This window comes from Aptenodytes forsteri, unplaced genomic scaffold (genome assembly GCF_000699145.1).
Source record: "Aptenodytes forsteri isolate BGI_AS27 unplaced genomic scaffold, ASM69914v1 Scaffold123, whole genome shotgun sequence".
Lineage (NCBI taxonomy): Eukaryota > Metazoa > Chordata > Aves > Sphenisciformes > Spheniscidae > Aptenodytes > Aptenodytes forsteri.
This window is the reverse complement of record NW_008794408.1, coordinates 3915034-3932596: the sequence shown is the minus strand read 5'-3', so window position 1 is coordinate 3932596 and position 17563 is coordinate 3915034. Positions and strand designations below refer to the sequence as shown.

The 17563-nt window shown below is 42.0% G+C and overlaps 1 protein-coding gene across 4 annotated transcripts in view; it reads left to right on the top strand.

Annotated features, from left to right (window-relative positions):
• Positions 1-17563, top strand: part of MBNL2 (muscleblind like splicing regulator 2) — a 104352-nt gene that overhangs the window by 73941 nt on the left and 12848 nt on the right. For 3 of the 4 annotated variants that reach the window (XM_009288385.2, XM_009288370.2, XM_009288378.2), the window contains 2 exons: positions 5465-5518; positions 6188-6341. In XM_009288385.2, the coding sequence (XP_009286660.1) occupies positions 5465-5518; positions 6188-6341 (208 nt within the window). The remainder of the gene's footprint in view (positions 1-5464; positions 5519-6187; positions 6342-17563) is intronic. The other variant, XM_009288393.2, reaches the window with a different exon arrangement.

The following is a 17563-nucleotide window of genomic DNA, read 5'->3' as shown; positions in this document are numbered from 1 at the left end:
TGTCCACTGATGTAGTCACTCCATCATAGAAGGCCACTAGCTTAGTCAGGCAGGCCTTGCCCTTGCTGAAGCCATGCTGGCTGTCTCAAATCACCTCCCTGTCCTCCATGTGCCTTAGCATAGCTTCCAGGAGGATCTGTTCCATGATCTTCCCAGGCACAGAGGTGAGACTGACTGGCCTGTAGTAGTTCCCCAGGTCTTCCTTTTTTCCCTTTTTAAAAATGGGGGTTATGTTTCCCCTTTTCCAGTCAGTGGGAACTTCACCGGACTGCCACGACTTCTCAAATACGATGGATAGTGGCTTAGCAACTTCATCCGCCAGTTCCTTCAGGACCCGCGGATGGATCTCATCGGGTCCCATGGACTTGTGCACCTTCAGGTGCCTTAGATGGTCTCGAACCTGATGTTCTCGCACAGCGGGCAGCTCTTCATTCTCCCAGTCCCTGCCTTTGCCTTCTGCGGCTTGGGCGGTGAGGCTCGAGCACTTGCCGGTGAAGACCTGTGATTATATATATCCTGTGATTTTTAAATAAGCCGTAATTGGAATTGCATTAGCCTCAAAGCAAGATGAAACATCTTTGGAAACACAGAATTGAAATGTTAGCATTCTAATGTCACGGGAGAAGGCGGCTGGGACCTGTCATTCAGGGTAATTTTTTGCAGGAAAATATGTACAGAATATTTTAATGGCTTATTTAGACTGCCAAACAGAAAAGAATTTTTACAATCCAACTATTTTTTGTTTAATATAGATTATTCACTTAGAGTGAATGAAAAATCACCAGAATAGCAATAACAACAAAAAAGTGGTAGAAAAGACACATGCCTGCAAGGCCACCCAAGAATGACCAAGAACACTCAGTTGGATGTAGAGAGCAAAAGTAAGGCAGCAATACAAATGCTTACCTGTAGGGTTCACATGCACGTTGCTTCCAGGTTGCAATTGTGTCCAAGAGGTTTTCCTCCCTGGCTGGGGAGCTGGCTGCATTGCTCTGGTCCAGAGGGTGCTCATATAGGTGAGCGTTGTGGATGGGGTTAGAGCACTGTAGGCAAAGCACAAAGCACAGGACCATTGAAGGTCAATGAATTCTGCAGCCTGCGACCTTGCAGAAAATGCCCTGTCTCTATTTCTGTACATTGAAGTTTAGGAATTTTTACTTATGTATCTTAGTTGACTCCATCATTTGTGAAAGAGGCTCTAGACCGTGTACAGCTTAAATGTGAAGTGCATTAGAAGGCAGTGCCATCTATCATTGTACTTGGGGAGCTCCAAATATTCATGTGGTGCATCAGAGAGTATAAAAAGTCACTGAAGAATGTACAGCCTAAATTAAAATGTGAATCATAGTTGGTGTTGGAAAGGACCTCTGGAGAACATCTAGTCCAACCCCCCTGCTCAAGCAGGGTGAGCTAGAGCAGATTGCCCAGGACATGCCTAGCTGGGTTTTGAAAGTTTCCAAGGATGGAGACTCCACAACTTTTCTTGACAACCTGCTCCATGGTTAAATAATGCTTACAGTAAAACCAAAACAAAACTAAAAACTTACATTTAAATGAAATTTCTTGTATTTAAATTTTTTCCCATTGCATCTTGTCCTGTCACAGGGCACTGCTGAGAAGAGTCTGGTTCCATCTTTACTCCCCCATCAGTTATTTATATACCCTGATGAGATCCTCCTGCATCTTCTCTTGTCTAGGCTGAACGGTCCAAGCTCTCTCAGTCTTTTCTCGTATGAGAGGTGCTCCAGTCCCTTAATCATCTTTGGGGCCATTTATGGGACTGTTTTCTAGTATGTCCATGTCTTTCTTGTACTGGGGCGCCCAGACCTGGACATAGCGCTCCATATGTGGCCTCACCAGTGCTGAGTAGAGGGGGAGGATCACCTCCCTCAACCTGCTGGTGATGCTCTTCCTAATGCAGCCCAGGACGCTATCGGCTGCCTTTGCTGTGAGGGCGCATTGCTGGCTCATGTTCAGCTTGGTGTCCACCAGGACCTTGAGGTCCTTTTCTGCCAAGCTGCTTTCCAGCTGGGTGGCCCCCAGCATGTACTGGTGCCTGGGGTTGTTCCTCCCCAGGTGCAGGGCTTGGTATTTCCCTTTGTTGAACTTGGTGATGTTCCTCTGTGCCCATTTCTCCAGCCTTTCCAGGTCCCTCTGAGCCCAGCACATCTATCTTGTGTATCAACCACTCCTCCGAGTTTTACACCGTCAGTGACTGGCCTCCAGCTGGACTTTGTGTTGCTGATCACAACCCTTTGAGCCTGGCAGTTGAGCCAATTTTCAGTCCACCTCACTGTTTCCCATTTAGCCCATACTAAATAAGTTTGTCTGTGAGGATGAAATGGGAGACAGTGTTGAAAACCTTTCTGAAGTCAAGAGAAACAACATCTATTGCTCTCCCCTCACCCACCAAGCCAGTCTCATTGCAGAAGGCTGTCAGGTTGGTTAACCACAATTTCCCCTTCCTAAGTCTATGCTGACAAGTCCCCATCATCTTCTTGGCTTTCATGTGTTTGGAGATGGTTTTCAGGAGGATTTGCTCGATTGCTTTCCCAGGGACTGAGGTGAGGTTGACCAACCTGTCATTCCTCAGACCGACCTTCCTGCCCTTTTTGAAGATAGGAGTGTCATTTACTTTCTTACAGTCTTTGGGAACTTCCCCCGATTGCAGTGACCTTTCAGAGATAAGTGGCCTTGCAGTGACGTTGGCCAGCTCCCTCAGCACCCGTCGGTGCATCCTGTCAGCTCCTATGGGTTTGTGTACATCCAGTTTGTTTAAATGTTCCCTAGCCTGATCCTCCTCCTCCTCCGAGGGTAAATCTTCCTCGCTACAGACTTTCCCACTGGCCTCCCAATGGCCTGAAGGCCAGTCTTACCAGTAAAGACTGAGGTGGAGAAGACATTCAGTACCTCAGCCTTTTGCATGTCCTGCGTCACCAGGTCGCCTGCCCCATTCAGCAGCAGGCCCACATTTTCCCTAGTCTTCCTTTTGTTGCTGATACACTTGGAGAAGCCCTTCTTCTTGTCCTTCACATCCCTTGCTAGATTCAACTCCAGGTGGTCTTTGGCTCTCCTAACCCATCCCTGCGTGCTCAGTCTATGTCCCTGTTCCTCCTGGGGCATCTGTTCCTGCTTCCACCTCTTGTGTGCTTCCCTTCTTGCGTTTGAGTTTAGTCAGGAGCTCCTTGCACATCCGTGCAGGCCTCCACTGTGTGGATCTTGCTCATATTCCAGGATATATTATAGCGTACCATGTGACATACAGCAGCCAAGTACTATGCCTCAATATGTTTGATCATTTTTATTATTATCTTTATCTCCTTTCCATAGCCTTTTCCTCTCCAGTTTGTAGCTATTGATTTTTTTGGTCGTTAGTTTTGTAGGAGATCAAACGTTGAGCAGGAGATTACCTGATGGAACAGAAAGAGGCAAAGGAGGTTTTACTATCAGGACAAAATGAAAGAAAAGATGAAGGTGGGAGGGAAAAATGGACAGTCAGTCTGAAAGCCTGAAAAGAGGGGTAGACTACGTGGAAACAATGTTGATGAGTAGGTCTAGAAACAGATCAAATTAAAGTCTTCAGGTTGGGAAAACTGTGAGACTGAACTTGCTGTGGAAGATGAGGGGAAAGCCAGCAAAAAGCTTCAAAACAGGGAGGTGAGGTTAAGAGGAGCATGGAGAAGAAGTGGAGAAAGGCAGTCATAAACACAGGGATAAGAAGTTAATGAGTGAGATCAGATAAGATCTGCAGTTGGATAATAAACATAATTAACTGAAACGCTTTACTCTTAATGATGTTGATTTGAATTTGTGGACTTCATCATCACATAATGCTGAATTCAGTCATAATGCTTCACCTCCGTGTAGACTTCCATCCATGGTGGATGCAGAGTGGGTCTGAAGGCTGTGCCCCATGCAGATGGAGTTATGTCCCCCGCGGGGGTGCCCGGGGGGGTACCACACGTCGGCTGCACAGCACCCTGCTTAGATGCAAGAGGGCTCTCCAGATCCTCACTTTGCACCAGGTGTTTCTTGTTATGTCTGACTCTTGGACGCAGACAGATGAGCAGGTCCTGTAGATCAGGGTGTGTAATCCAGAAATGTGCTGAAGGAGAGATGGGGAGAGTGTTGGGAAGCCTCATGCAACGTAGGTGCAACAAAGCCGGGAACAAGGAATAGGCAGAGCGAGAGCTATCCTGCAAAATACCCTGTTGGCACTAGCTAATCTTGTGACCATAAGCTGTTTGTAGGTATTTTGTGCCTTGTCCTCTTTTTTCACTTTTGTTCCCTATTTCCACATGCTGATGTCAAGATAGGCATAATCTGCATATCCTAAAAAGAGCTAAATATCAGCCTGTGTTTAAAAAACAAAAGTAAAAATTCTGATTTCTAGGTAAATCTTCCTTTCCTTTCTAAAGGTTTGTAAGAATTATTTACACTATAAAACTTGAAAGTAATATTTTATATGAGAAGATTTTACAGAATGCCACCATATCAGCCGTAAGTTTGATCTTACTGTGGAAGTATACATAAATGTATATGCCTGTGTACTATGCCGAAATACTTTCTTTTAAAAAAATGAATAATGCTGGACTAGTATCATAACTCACACGTTAATGTTAGCTTATGAACTGAGAGCAGTATTTTTACTCCCTGCTCCTGAAGCTAGTACTGAAGGTTGTAGCAAAATTTAGAAAATATGTTTTAAATTCTGAAAGACTTTTTTCCCTCTCAATGTAATGTGGTAAGTTACAAGGAGAAAAAAAAAAATCTACAAAAATGACCCAGCTGTAGGGGGAAAAAAAAGGAATTAATGATAAGTTAGTGTAACTAGACATATTACTTATTCTGCTTTGTATTGGAAAAGGAGAACCTCTCTCATTTTGAACCCCAAATCTCTCGAATGACGCTCTTCTCTTAATTAAAGGACCCTCACCTTGCAAGCACTAATATTAATAGCATTTGTAATGCATTACAACTTTCACTAGTGCTTTGTATGTGAAAATGTAGCCTTCCAAATTGATTTTTCCGCTTTAAAATGTGACTTAACTAACTTATCAGGAATTCTTATAGGCGTATCCTTACAACTTTCTGCATCTCTGTGAAGTGTTTATATGATGCTTAATAGTGTCTGCAAGCTGCTGTTTTACTCAACTTTCCTGAATTTCAAACATCTATATTTTACTCTCTTATATGCTTTTAACTAAGGTATAGTAGATGCATTTTTGCTTCGGTACTAATTCGAAATGTAATATTCATTTCTTTAGAAGACATTTTTGTTGTTGTGCATGCCTAGTGTTTTGTATGTTGTATATTGCATTCAGAATATTTTTTTCCTTCTCACCTATCCACAAATGCAATGCCGTTCCCATGATGCACCTCTGCTTGCTGTTTACCTGTATGTTAATTCGCTTGAATCCCATTGGCCCACTGCCATCATGTGCTCGCTGCCTGTTATTAAAAGACTCAGTCGACTGCCAAAGCAATGAAGCGACCTCTCGAAGCAACTGTAGACCTGGTACTTTGACCTTTCACCTTTTGCTTTGCATGTAGCTTTTTTTTTTATTATTATTATTATTTTTTTTTTTTTTCCAGAGAAGCAACTAATGAAATTTGTATCGCTTTACTTTTGAACATCAGCCGGAAATTATTTCACATACTCGTTAATTTACCGGAAACTCTATTTATCCATCTCATTCTCATACGTAATAAACGCAGACGATTTAGTTTGGTTCCTAACATGGTTTCATTTTTTTAAATATCCTCTCATGAAAAGTCGAATTGAGATAAAACTGCTTCTGTAATTGAAAACGCCTAACGTAATCCATTAATCTGTATAATAATAGGAAACGATATTTAAATTAAAAAAAGAAAATACTTGGCAATGAAACACAAGTGGTTTTTTCTCCCTATAATATTTGAAAACCTATTTAAAGGCAATGCCATTTTTGTTGCTTTAAAGGCCTTTCTTTTCAGTAGTTGTGCCGCTACAGTTTTAGGTTAATAGTACCATGCTTTTGCTATCAATAACAAAATTTCACTCATTTTACATTGCTGTGCTTTGAGTTAATATGCATGGCGAGGCATCTTTAGCCGCTTTAAAAAATAATAAGTTTTTGTATTTATGTATATGTTACAGACAACGTCTTAAAAATGGCGCCATTTTAACTAACTTTCTTATTTACAGGCCTTTCCTCCTGGTGTTCTTCACCCTTTACCAAAGAGACAAGCACTTGAAAAAAGCAATGGTGCCAGTGCCGTTTTCAATCCCAGTGTCTTGCACTATCAACAGGCTCTTGCCAATGCTCAGTTGCAGCAACACGCAGCGTTTATCCCAACAGGTATGTTGTACCCACATTGAACCAGTTTTGTGTTCCTTAGGTAGCCTCCGTGTCAGGCGGTTGCACTTAACAGAAGGTTTTATTATGCTCCCTGCCCTACTCGAGGTGAAGCCTGCACGGATATTTACACGCTATTTTAATTCCTCCTGCAAAGTACGAGAATCGAAGCAGAAATTTCAACGTGCCGTTAGGCTGCTTTTCACATGCATAGCCTCGTTCACCATTGTCCAGAGTTTGCCCCCTTTTTCCTACCTTAAATTGGCTGTATTTTGACTTTTATCTGCCAGCGCTCTCCTAGGAGACGAGAGGGCAAAGTTCCGCTAACAAAAATGCTGGGAAAAGCATGGTGCTTCAGAGATGCCACGGGAAGTGTGCCGGGGCCGAGGCGCATCCTCCTGCTCCCTCGGGTGCTGTTTTGCAGCCGTGGGGATTGCCCCAGCCGCGCACGAGCAGAGCGAGAAGGGGAGCACCAGCCATAACCTTCCAGTCGATACCTGCATGGAAGCACTGGCAAAACACATCGCTCCCCGCAGCTGCACTAAAGGGCTTTGAGGCATCAGATGAGTTTTCGTGGTTTTCATTTTGGAACGCCACCAGAACTTTTCCTAGCATTTGTGGCTAATAGCTCTGGTTATAATTCTTCATAGGGGTGATCTGAAAACAAGTGAACGTAATTTGCATTTTAGTGCTCGGAACTCTCTAAAAATCAAAGCATTCAGAGGTGGCTTGAACTGCACCGTGGCTGGTGGCAGGGCTTCTCTTTAACACTGCGAAAGAAAGAATGGGCTAGGTACTCGTGTAAACAATAACAACATAACCCTCTAGATTATGTCAGTCACCCCCACTCCAAACTTCCCAAAGGTAGATATCCTGCCTAATGAATTCTGTGATTTCATTTGTAATTAACAAATTACATATTTTAGTATTGGAATGTTATCGAGTGTGAACTTCCAGAATCGTTTAAAACTATGTGTTTGCAAATGCGCTTGACATTTCAGCAATGTTATTTTAGTTTATAGAAATAATGTCGGTTAAACAAGGAATGAAACGCAACACACGATGATTTCCCGATCTATCAGCATTCCCATATGTTTTTAAAGATAAAAACAAACACAGATGGCTTTGACTTTATGGAATTTTGCTATAAGGCCTGAGTAACAACCTTGGAGCCTGCCCCTGTATTTATAATAGTAAGTTATAGCATGCCATATTTTTAGCACATTGGTGCACCAGAATATCTGTGGCAGAAAACATACTGACATTTATGGGAGTGTTTGAAAAAAATAAATAAATTGTGAGACTGCCTATTTGGACGTGAATGGAAGATTGCCCTGTGCTTACAAACGTACGAAATATCCACAAATTTATTTTCCATTGTAACACTGAGAATTTGCAGTATGATACGCATTATTCCTTCTCTTAAGCACTCCCTTTCAGGGCCTATCGCTATTATTTGCAATTGCCAAGGATTTAAATTAACTATGGAAAATACAGTAGTTTAAACCTTTTTCAGTGAAATAGCATTTGGATATTTTCCAGACTTTTGGAGTGCTCGTGATTCCTTAAGTAGCTCATTCTTTGCGCATTTTATTGTCCATCCCTCTTTCCAACTAATGGTTGTAATTATAGTTTCATCTTACAAATTTCTGACGGTAGGAAGGGTGGATCTTGGAACCAAACCTTAAGGGCCAGGTTGTTGGCAAGCCCCAAAACAAGTGCATGAAAGAAGAAGAACCAGAGGGATGACATAGCAGATGGAGCCCAGGCCCAGAGTGGAAAACCTTTCTCACGGTGCTGAGCCTGCTCTTTGTGCACACCGTCAGCACCTAGAAAGGATGTTAGAGAGAGGAGTGGGGTATGGGAGGAGGTTAGGAAAGGAGAACCCGCTCTACATGAGTGGGTGTCATGAGCTTTTCATTAAAGATGCTGGGTCTGATATTCCCATCTTTCCTGGGAAGGTTGGATTTGGTGGGTGTAAGGACTGTCATGCCACCCAGGTCTCAGGAGCAATGCATGACATTATCTGTTGGATTTTAAATGATTATGTGATATTTTCTGAACTGGTATAATTTTCAAATGTGTTCCTTGTGTCTGTGCGTGTGTGAAGTTAAATTTTAAGACAAGTTTTGCTGCTGGAATATATATAAAACTTAATTGTTTTATATAACTTCTCTGCTTTCTTAACAACTTGCTCCCCTAATAAAAAGTGTGGGGCTTGACTTAGCATGGCTTACCTCCAAAGTTCTGCACTTTGTTTGTTTTACATCAGTTTGATCGCTTTGTCACCTTCTCCTTATTGTTTGGTGAATGATCTTAAAAACAACAGATCTTTTCTTTCTTCCCATTGCTGTTTGTTAGTGTTTCTATAGCCTCCAGAGGAGGAACTTTGTGTATTCTCCGGGGACTGTTCTTGGGTAAGGTCATTCATAGTTACACTGCTACTGCAATGGTCCGATAAGGGGCTGCTGTAGTAATTAAGCAGGAATACAGGAAGCATATTTGACTTTGTATCAAATATGCATGTACCTGGGACTAGTTTCCTTACACGCTCACCTTCACCAGCTTGCTATATGCACTGTACCGAAAATAGGCTGGTTTGTTTTGTTTTTTTTTTTTTTTTTGGTCTTCCCAGAAAGGTTAAAGGTGGACTAGGCACCAAGCGTAAACTCCACGGCAGGTGAGCAGTCCTTCCAGAGCATCTTTGAGGTGCACTGGGAGCCTTTTGCTGGAACATTACACACTTTGAGGTGTTTAGCTTGGGGAATTGCCACAGTAGCGTTTTCTTTGGTCAGAAGCACCTCTCCACCTCAGGTGTTGTGTTAAGAACAAGCACATTAAATTTGGCAAAGCCTCCACAGAACAATATCGGCTAATTCCATTTTAACTTCTTTCTCTGCTGCACATCAAAAAGTTGGTGAAAGTTGATCTGTGCAACATTGAGCTGTCTGAATTATGCAATGAGTTCTAAAATTCCCAAAGATGTGTGATATTTAACCAAAGATGTTTCTATAAACAAAAACCTGTTGCTGCAAAAGTACTAAGTGAAAAGATAAAAGTACTAAATAAAAAAGTTTATGAAGTATCTTGTATATACACAGAAACATGCCAAAAGTTACACAGTATACTCAGGTAGGAGTTTAGTAAGAACATAATCACCTTTTTTGTGTTAAAGCAGAACTATGAATGACCTTACAGTTTCATTTAACTAACTTACTTCTCTGTGGTTATGCTTGAATCTCACTTTGAATGTTAACTCTAAATGGCTAACCTGTTTCTTCCCTTTATCCACTTTTTTCACCTATCATTGCATGACACGCAGGGTCAGTTTTGTGCATGACACCCGCTACCAGTATTGGTAGGTTCCAAATTTCTTTATTGATCTCTTTTTATACTGTATATGATGTGTATTCACTTGTTTCAAAATTCCTAGGCAAGATTTAGACAATGACTAGAATTAAAGGTTCGCTTGTCCTTCTGGTTGACTTTGTAGAGTGTTTAGATTTGTAGATGAAAGCTGCAGTTTAGATGTGATATCACCTGCTATAACAACTACACTGCAAAAGCATAATACCATGAATCCGGTCTGCTTTTCAGTTTTCAAAGTTTTATTTCTCTTTGTATTTTATATTGTCTAGTACTATAAAATCATAAAATACTGGAAAAAGCCAGCATATTTCATCAGTGTTTTAAAGTTTCATAGTGGTGTGCCTATTTCTCCTTTTTGCTGTGTGTTAGAAAGTTTTATCAGCGTTTCCCAGAAATGGCTACTTTGATCCACAGAGGTTCTGTTGAAACCCGTGATCTGAATCTCGCTCCTCCTTTAAATATATCTGCGGCTTGGAGTTAACATTTTGGGCATGCAAAAATAGAAGTCCAGTGCAACAGCCTATAAGACAGAAAAGTAATCTTTCTTCTATTCTATAGCCCTATCCCAGTGGGGGTTTTTTTTGTGGGACTACTCAGATAAGCCGTTAAAATATCAAGCCTTTAAAACATCAAGTTAATAATTCTCCCATGAAGATGCTGATTAAAATTCATTCTTAAAATGAGAAAAGCAGCAACTTTCACAAAATCGACCTTGCTTATTTAGATCAAACAAAGTAGTATTTAAATCAGGAAAATTATTATCATCCTTCTCCTGATTTTTGCCTCAAAGCAGATGGTAATTTAACTCTGATAAAGTCTAACAGTTCTTTAGTGCTAGTAGAAAAAAAATGCATCAATTGGATTATAAAGGAAGACAGCAAGTATCTGGCTTACTTCAAAATGAAGATACATGAAAATAATTAATTTTTAAATTGTGTTTAAGAACTAAGATAAACATTTACCAGTTTCCTTCCCAGTACAAACCACTGTATTTTTTTTTTTTAGTAGAATTTTATTTTGGAGTGCTTTATATTGATACTGGGGGAAAACAAATTGCCCATGTAACAATTCTCTGGTAACGGGCTATTTTGGTAGAGACCTCGTTTGCACAAGTAATCCTGTTCTTAGAGGTAATGCCTGCGATTTCAATGGTCCTTGCTCTTTTTTCTGGGAATCGCCGATTGTGTTGACAACCTTCCTTTAATTGTACTTGTAATAAGCTATTTTCCCTTTTTTTTATTTCTCCGCCACGCTTTCTCGCTTTGCACTGTGATTGCATGCCATCTGCCGGTTTAACCCATGATGATGGCTTGCCGCTCTTGATATTCACCATGCCAAAAATACCACTTCTCTTACCATAATGCTGCACCCTCCTGTTCATTGCTTCCATGGTTCCCCTCCTGAAAGTACCCATGATGCACACGGTTCGGCACCACCGCCCAAAAAGCGTCCCCCCCCCCCCCCCCCAGCCACAGCAAATCAGGTTTGCTCCTTTTAAAGCTTTCTTTCACAAGATCCCGAACTCTAAATGAGTGCTGAGATTTTTATTTTAATTTTTTTTTTAACAAAAAAAATTCTCCCGGAGAATTTTTTTTTTCCTGTGTTTACCCCATCAAATTTTACTTTTATTTTTAAGTCGTTTATAGCAAGTGTTTGTGGGACAGGTTGCACTTATTTAGAGTTAACATTTGTTGCAAATAATGATGTAGCTGTGTTTTGTGTTGTGATGTTTGTACCTAATTACTGTGTAATTAACCCAGCTGGAGTTAGAATCACCGTAGTACCGGACTACTTACAAAAGTCTATTATTAACTCCTAAGTTCAAAAGGAAGATCATCACAGGTTTCAAACGGTTCAGGTGTGTTAATGTAGCCTTCTCCATGTGGTGTGTGGAAGTGACTAATTCGTAAGCATGGAAGCTGTCTAAAATCACAAGCGGGACAAGGTAGCTGAGAAAAAAAATAGAAACAAAATTGAATGTTTCCTGTAAATAGTAGTGATCAAAACAGCACTCAAGATATTTATGACTGTGCCTGCTTTATGTTTGAAAGTGTATCTTTAACCTGGGAATTATATTTCCCTGAGGAAGGACGTTGTTACAAAGAACCCCTAGGGTTATTGGCAGAGGCAGGCTAGGAAAGATGATACTTTCTCCTTTTCTTCTGCGGTTTGTTATGTTAATGGCAGTTTTCATTTTGGTAGGGTTTCCCCCTCCTCCTGTAGGACCTGATGCCCAGTATCTGTTGCAGCTCTGAGTGTGTAGCTTTGACTCCTCCGTTGGGGCTGTAGAGATTCCCACCCCGACGCGCCTGGCATCTGCCAGGAGAGGGGTTTGCACAGCAGCCGGGTCGCTCTGGCTTTTCTGTTGCTTCGGGACCACGCTCAGGCACTTCCACCTGAGAGCTGTTTTCCCTCAGGGTTTGAGAGGTCAGACTGAGGAGGAAGCAAGCAGATTTACTCACCAGGCAAAAGCAAAGGGCTGTGTCCCCATCACTTTTCCTTGTGTTGCTCCTGGCCAGACCGACAAGCTGTTGCAGACCTAGTAGAAATGCTCGCCCATTGATTCGTTCCCCTCCACCTGCCAAGGAATTACAAAGAAATCGGTGAAAATGTTTTGCTTAATAATGTTATACTAGCAGATTTATTTTTTTTTTTTACTGTCGGTCCCAAAACTATTTAAGTATCCCATGGCAAAACAGAAGTTGCCGCAAGAGTTTATTTGCAATAATTTAGGAAAAATATACTACCTCTGAAATACACCCTACTTTCTTAAAGAAACACAAACCAGTCCGTTTTCTCTATTTTTTTTTTTAAAGGCTCGTTTGCCAACATTGTGGTGTTTGTGCTTCTAGCATTTTCATCAATTGTTGCCGTTTTGTGCATTCTTTTCTGAGAGCTAGCTTGTTTTAATGAAAAATTGCTTGGGACGAAGAGAAAAGTGCAGCAGGCAAATGGTACGTTTCACTGTCCTTTCCAGAGCAGCATCTGCAGCAGAAAATTGTTTGGTGGTATCCAGTGTAGTTTTGTGATCCCAAAGTGGTGACAGAGGGACTCGAAGATGCCAAGGGACTGTGAGAAAATGGGGCAGTTTGGGGAGGGGGTCAGCTGGGGACCCTCTCCAGTATGGGAATGCAGCTGGGGTGGCTCCACCACCCGCACTTCCGAGCACCAGAGGGGCCGACTGTGGCTGAAGTAGAATAAATACATGTACACCTACAGAAGGACCAGTAAGCAATCTTTTTTTTTTGGTTAATGGGAGTACTTTCACATGAGTAACTAGTGCCACTGGGGAGACATAGGTGTGCCTTAATGCACTTTCTCATCTAGCAGGGTAGCAGGCAGAGCCCCTCCTCTTTCTCAGTGCCGATTTTGTTTGCATTGGAGGATTAGAGCATTTTAAATTTAACAGGAGTTGTTAAAAGTGTCTGTATTTATTTAGTTGCATATATTTGTGTGTGTGTATACACATAACTCCGTGCCGAAATTAAAGGATGGTTTAACACGGGGATGGGTTTCCACTTGTTTAACTTCAGCCATTTGGAAGTTCGGCATCCAGTTCCTCTGCTTTTCTAGACGTCCATGTTAGGGCAAGGTAAATTGCCCTGGAGGGTCCTGCCTCTTTCTCTTGTCTGTGGAAGGAGCGTAGGTGCGTAACCAAAGCTCTGCACCGCTGCACTTGGAGGAGATGAGTCCCACCCCAACAGCTTTTCTCGTTGGCTTCTGTAGCGTGTGCCATCGCTGTCTTTTTCTTCTCACTCCTGTCTTTGTTTTAGTCATTGCAAATCTTTAAAAGCTACTGTAAAAAACTGTGTATTTGAAAGTAGGGAAAGTAGTAGTAGTTCCTTTTTCTTTATAAGAGGCAAATCTCCAATTTTGCTGTTTATTTACAACCTCCTAAGAGTTGGAGACAAAACTACAACACTGCGAAGAGCCCCATAGTAACTCTGTGGTCCTAACTCTCAGTATTTCTTTAGCCCAGGAAACACAGAAGGAACAGGTAATTAACTTAGGTTAAGACTTTGTTCATGGTCATAATGTCCTTTGTTTGTGTCCTCTTGTATGGCTTTAAACTCTCCTGTGTATTTCAGAAAAGGAATTTTATTACCATCTAGGTAAAATTTCCTTTCCTGGTCTGTGCCACACTGCTTTACATATCTGTGGGATACGGTTTCCTCTTTCCAGTGTCTCTACCGCACTTTTTTAATCAACCTGCAGCCTTCAGCCATCCCATTTCAGCTCCCACTGCTTCTCCTCACAATGCCAGGCATGAAAAGAAAGTTGTAGCAGGGCTTAATCATTTAGCTCAGTATCATTTGGCTTAGTATTCTGGCCTGGGGAAAGATTGCTGGACTTCCTTGGGTCGAGTGTGATGATCCCAGTGTCCTTGAAGCACCAGTGGAAGGAAAAGTCAACATCCCAAAAGTTACAGAGTCTCAGCTGACAGCTAAAAAAACCTAACAACTCTGTTGGGTCCAGTAAATTATTTAGTATGTGCTGTCAGCTTGTATTTTGAAAAAAGATCAACTATGTGTCATGTCTTCTGTATATCCTTTTGTTCCAAAAATAACACGAGTAACAGCTCAAAATGTGCCTGCATTGACACATGCACAGTCGGTCATGCTTGGCCAGCAACTCTACGTGTTGTGTGTTCAATGTATGGCGTGAGGCATGTGAGAAGATTGTGTAGAGTTAAATGCCATACCGTAGTACATCCATGCAGGGTGACACCAGTTAAGAATATATGGAAAATTGGAAGTCTCTTGCTTTTCCTGACTTATGGAAGTTAGTTTTTAAAACCAAAATAATTTTCTTGCAGTGTACTTCAGAGGGGAGGAGAATCGCTTTGGCTCAGTGCAGTGAAAACAGGATGGAGCAAAAGTGCTTTAGCAAACACTGTTTCACAAATCCTGATTAAAAACTGACTCAGTTGATAGAAGAGCTGGTGGTGTTGCCGTTCACTGAGTGTAGACATCTTGTGAGGGGGTGTCCCTGCTTACTCTAGCTGCCAGGCTGTGATGAGAGGGGATGGAGGTGGGACTTCAGCTTGTGATTTCCAGTGAAAGGCAGGTGGACTTCCAAAGGTACGTGAGGAGTCTGGGAGCATGACCGGTCAGAGGTGAGAGGTCCTTCCCCTTTTCCTTCCCTGCTTCACAACTGCTCCAGCCGTTCCCCTCAGAGTGGGACTGGAAGCCATAGCTGCTTAACCTCACTTCAGGGTTAGATCCTTAATGAACTTACGGTCAGTTGTTATTTGGGGATGCTGATGATGTTTTCTTGGAGGATGGAACCAGCAAAGTTTCAAAAAGTGTGAAATGACAGTGAGAAACAGCATTAGGGCATGTATACAGAGGGTTTGGCCCTAGCTCCCTCTAGTGCATGTGTGTGGGCAGAGGTATGTAAAACATCTTATTTATAATATTAATACAGTAATTGTGTGTAAATATATACTTCAGAGATCTTTAACAAAGCTAGCGGACTAGCAGTGCTCAAGCAAGCAAGGAAACTGTTACCTGCTCAGCTTCGCTCACAGGTAGCCATAAGATTTCACAGAGTTTGATCTATCCTAACATTATTTGAGAGAGCTGTTATTCTGAATTCTGGGACTGAATTTCAATTTTGAATAATGCCAACACCTGTTTTGGGGGGCTTTAAATTGCTAAGTAGAAAGCCTTACTATTGCTTCATTACATATATGCATTGGTGAGTCCTACAAGGATTAAAAGGTTAGGACTCAGCCCAAAATTAAGACACCTAAGTGTTGGTGTCTGAGTTATGGGTGTCTACATGCAAGCTAGAAGTTTAAGTGTCCATTGTAGACTGTGAAGGTTATCAGCACAGTCAGATGAAGTCTGGAGAATAGTCTGGCTCACCCTTCAAAAGTCACGCAGGGCTTGGTTCAGTTGCCTAAACATGTGTCTACTGACGTTTAAGGTTGTCCTAAGATAACCTTGGGTGTCTAGGTTATCCAAGACATTTTGACGAGCTTGGCAGATGCAATTCAGGACCTATAGACAAATCTGGACGCTTGTGAACTGGCAGCTGGACGACAGGCAAGAGACCTTAGCCCCAAATGGTACTAAAAGCCTGGTGAGCAAATGACCTGAGCCTGCAGTGGGTGATCACATGAAGTGATCTCCAGGCTCTGTTGGCGCACTGACTAGGTTGTATCACGCCATTGACTGTGACGGGGCATCAGACACCAGCATTTCTGTGTCTTAATTTGTGTCCTCAGGCGCAGTGGGTGCTTCCTTAGTTCTTGGTTATTACAGGGCAATTACCAAATTCCAAATTATTTTAAAGAAAATAGTCTTGGTCACATCACTTCAGTACAGAACAGTACATGGCTTTATTTTCTGTAGCAATGAAAATGGGCCAAAGACTGACAGTATAAAAATAGCATGACAGAGAATGCTGCTTAAAGATGTTATTTAGTGACAACATTATTCTACTGGTTATATGACCTTTAACCAAGAAGGAAGAATTAAAAGGCAGATCCAGTAGAAAAATGAAAAACTCATAGGCTGTGTCTGAAAAGAAATATAAGATCAACAGGCTGGCTCATGCTAAGGCTTGTGATTATCAAGCACAGCTGTTTTAAATTATGTATCAGCGTTTGCACTAAATTAGGTGGCAATTATGCAGATATTAATTATGAAATCATCCAGTAGCCTTCAGTTTTGTCAAAATCTGTAAAAATACAATGAAAATAAAAATAGTTCTGTTACATTCGAGTGCCACAAACAGAAGAACAATTAAAATATTTGCCCCAGAATTAAAAAAGTAGTTAAGATAGCGTAAACATGCCAAATGTTTAGTGGGGATTTGAGACACCGTGCGTGGCAGCTCCCTCGGGATGGAGGGGAGCTGGGACATGCAGCAAGAGAGCGCCTCTCCTTGCCAAGGTGCCCGCAAAGGCAGCCACCACCCCCAGAGGAGGCAGATTCCCCTTAGACCGGAATATCATGTGGCATCTACTCCAGCTATTTTCTTCTTCTGCATAAAGCAGAAGTGCCAGTTGCTCCCTCTTGCAAATATTCCCTGGTGTCCCCAAAAAGGGCTTCCTCTCCAGTCTAGCCATCTAACCCCGGGAAGCCTTCTGGCAGGGCAGAGGGCTGTCGTCAGCGCTGCTGAGGAGTGACAAGGCTTTTTCTGTCTCACGTTCCCTTTCCTCCTTGTGGAAACCTGCTGAACTTGTAAACGGGGAGACGAGTAGCAATATACTGAGAAAATGAACTGAAAAATCTGGAAGGTAGTAGGAAACAGCCCTTTTTGTTGTTTGAAAGCAAGCTTTTGAGAAGCAAGGTGGGAAGTGGAAACAAATGTTATTTACATCTTTAGTGCCAGTATACAACAACATCACAAATAAGAGCCTATGCAAAATTCTTGTTAGTGATTTGAAAAGCTTTAATTGCAGTTTCTAAGGGAATGGGGGAACAGGTAGGAAAGGTCTTCTGCTGTGAATAATAAGTATCTAAGCAATTTCTGTCTTTTTTTTTGACTGAAAGTTTTGGTCTAGAAATTCCATAAGGTCTCACGTTAAATACTCTTCTAGAAAACTCTGTCCTTACAACAGAAAAGGTGATTTGAATGAAAAGTTCCAACGAAGGAGATAGAAGAATAGTTTCCTTTCTCAGACACATTATCAAAGGGGATGCTTGCAGGGAGCGAGCCCTGGGCAGAGCAGTGTTGGGCATCTAGCGAGCCCATGCATGGTGTCATGCTGCTCCACGTAGAGGTACCGGCAAGCCTTGGCATCTGGGATGCAGGACTGGACATCTCGCCTTGTATCTGCACCAGGCTGGAAAAATGAACCTAAACGAACCTTGATCATGTAGAGTCATTTCTCTAGAGAAGGT